This window comes from Aspergillus mulundensis (assembly GCF_003369625.1).
Source record: "Aspergillus mulundensis strain DSM 5745 chromosome Unknown scaffold_1, whole genome shotgun sequence".
NCBI classification, from domain to species: Eukaryota; Fungi; Ascomycota; class Eurotiomycetes; order Eurotiales; family Aspergillaceae; genus Aspergillus; species Aspergillus mulundensis.
The window spans coordinates 1,498,039-1,501,166 of NW_020797889.1; the positions used below are offsets into that span (position 1 = coordinate 1,498,039).

Genomic DNA, 3,128 nt, shown 5'->3' on the forward strand with positions numbered 1-3,128 from the left:
GCAGGTAGCAGGTAAACTAAATAGTATATATAGGCAGGGTGGTAGTATTTACTTTTTTTTTTTTTATTTTTTTTATCTTTTTTTTTTTCCGCGACCTTTTTAGCCTTTTTTTTTTATTTTTTTTAGCCTTTTTTTCCTTYTTTTTTTTATTTTATTATTATTATTATTATTATTATTGCCTGGTATAAAAGCTAAATATATTAGTTAATATACTTATAAGTAAATAAAAGTTATAACTTATATTTATTAGTATACCGTGTACTAAAATTATTTTAATAATAATTTATATAATTATTATTAAAGTAGCCTGGTATAATAATATATTTTATAAATAACTTATAGCCTTAGGTGTAATACCTGTAAACTAGATTACCCTTAATAAGTATATTAATATACTACCTAATAATAACTTTTTAATTAATAAGGCAGGCTATAATTTTTTTTATTATATTAATTTTATTAATAGGCTTATAAAGCGCGAGCTTGCGCTATAAATAATATAATTATTTATAAAGTTTATTTAAAATTACTAATTTATAGCCTAAATAATTTACTATATTAATAATATAGGCTACTAGTAGCTAGGTTAATAAAAAAGTAAGTAAGTAAATAAAAAAAATAGTATTATTATTACCTTTAGTATTAGCTATTATAATAAAAAAAATTTAAAAAATTAGGGGTTTATAAATTACAGGTTTATATAAATAAGTTATATACTACTTATATAATTTATTTTTTTATTATTTTTTAAACATGTTTATTAAATTTATTATTATTATAGCTATTAAAAAAAGTGTTATTATTTAAAATAGGCTATTAATAAAAGTATTAAATATTAAACAGGCTATTAATAGTAATATTTTTAGTATTTTAGGCAGGATAAACTTTGTTCCGGCCTCGCGCATTACTCCCAGCATTAAAGCCTGCGCCCTAGAAATAACAGGACCTACGTATGACTTCAACCTCAACCAGATTCCTTTCACAGAATGCGGGGAATCGGATCATATCCCCTCAACTTGACAACCAATATCCCTTCACCGTGGCCAGTCGACCCCAGATCTTCCCAGCTTGGTTTGTAGGGTCGCCCAACCACGGTTCGACAGCGTTCCATCAACGTGTCCTTCTCCTCACAGTCATGACCTCATTCCACCATAACTACTCTGCTATAAGAGGAGCCTCCTTCACACCCCTTCCACCATAGCTTTCTATCCAGCAGCTATTACTGAAGACTCGTCTCATCCTAAATTCATCCTCGGCTACAACAATCAATACCTCGCCTCAAAATGAACCCAAACTCGAACCTCAACACCGGTCGCACCCGCTCAGGCGGCGGCGGCGGTAGTTTCACCGACCAGTTCAACGCAAACGTCGACTATACCCGGAACAAGAAGGGCCAGGGCCAAGGTGGCACCACGGATATGGGCCAGTCCCAGAGCCAAAGCACCTTTGGACAGGGCACCTTCGGTCAGAACCTAGCGCAGGCCCAGGCCGATGCGCAGGACGAGGCTCAGGCTGGTTCTGCTCCAGATCCGCGCGGCCCTGCTGTTGGAACTGGCGGTGCTGCTACCGGTACTAAGGCTGCTTACGGGAGTGATATCACCCAGGTTGGTCGTTTCTTTTGGTTCTGCGCCGTTTTATGCTATCTATCTGTGATCTTCTTCTACCAGCAGTCAGCTGGGGCATCAGAAATACAGCGCTGCGTCTTCTTAAGACGGACTAACAAAAGAACAGGAGCCTACAGAACTTGAAACTAGCATTGACAGTACCAATGCGGGCGTTGACCATCGCCGGACAAGTTACTCGTTCACCGCGGCCGATCTGGCGCATCCCGATGATAGGACCGGTCCTGAGGAGTGAATTCTGCGTGTTTGCCATGTCTGGTGGTTCGAGGGGGCAGGCTCAAAATGTATATGCCCTTTCTCGCTCGGGGCGTTCTCTGTAAGTTCCGCGACGATGCCAGATATATCTCTGCAACTCAATGAAAATTGTATCAACCACTAGCATATTGAAACCCACCACCAAGCCATTACAGCGCAGCTAGAAAGACCTGCGTAGACCCACCGATGTAGTCAAACAGCGACTAAAGGTCGCATGTTCATTACTCCGAGCATAAATCACTGTCCCATGCATGCATTTATCATTCGGCTAAGCCCGACCGACAACAGTGCCGGGCGATATCGTCAGCATCCCAGCAGTTAGCTCCACGCCGACATCCTCTTCCAAATGCTCTGCATCATTCTTGTAGTATAGTCTGTATCTCGGCGAGCCGAGCAGAGGGATGGATATAAATAAGTCAAGGCAGGTTAAGGAAATGAAAAAAAAGAAATGCTCACAAGCGGACTTGAACCGCTGACCTCGTGATAACTCGGATTAATGTTTTTCCATACTAGTCACGCGCTCTACCAACTGAGCTATGCGAGCTGCTTGATATAATTAGTCTTTGTTTTTAACAATATAATCCAAAAACTTTACCGGGTGCGGTGCATTTTCCCAACTGAGCCACTGGGAGTCATGAGATCAGCGTCAAGTCCGCTTGTGAGCATTCTTTTTGTTAGTATTTCAACTTGGACATTAATTTGTGTGGACATTGATTGACTGGGAAGATTTCTGGGATTTCGGCCAATATGGTCGCTGTCTCACTTAGGGTTACTTACGGAGTGGTATGCAGCACCATCAAGACAAAATGAAACAACATTCAAGGTGGGGCAAGAGGATGATCATGCCGTTGCAGGCTCCTCTAATTTGGTACCCAGCACAAGCCAGTGCCGGATTCAGTGTGGGATGCTCGAGCCGACCGGATATTTAAAGACACCCTCTTATCGTGCTCAGAGTGCTGGGGCCTCCGCGTGGCCAGAGCAATGGGATTTACAAAGAGAACAGCAAACATGGGTGAACCGTCCAGGTAGGAGCTAGTTGAAAGTAATCAGTGTCACAGAGCTGGCTGAGAGAGCCTTTAAAGTTACGTTTCTAGTGTTGAGGGTTGGTTGCGTGCTCATGCGATATCTCGGCAGCCGGTTTTGCTTGCCACGTTGAGTCATTGAGCCTTGTATGGCCTGTCGAGAGGTTGACTGCGACTGGTATCTTTATAGATCTGTTCTTGGCCAGTCAATCAGCTCTTGACTATGCTG

General features: G+C 41.2%; 1 protein-coding gene across 1 annotated transcript; it reads left to right on the forward strand.

Annotated features, from left to right (window-relative positions):
- Nucleotides 1–1,283: 1,283 nt before the first annotated feature.
- DSM5745_02004 (uncharacterized protein) lies at nucleotides 1,284–1,857 on the forward strand (the record flags this gene model as incomplete). The annotated part of the gene is made up of 2 exons (XM_026744020.1): nucleotides 1,284–1,604; nucleotides 1,732–1,857. 2 exons carry the CDS (start codon nucleotides 1,284–1,286, stop codon nucleotides 1,855–1,857), a joined length of 447 nt encoding a protein of 148 aa, XP_026607183.1.
- Nucleotides 1,858–3,128: the final 1,271 nt, after the last annotated feature.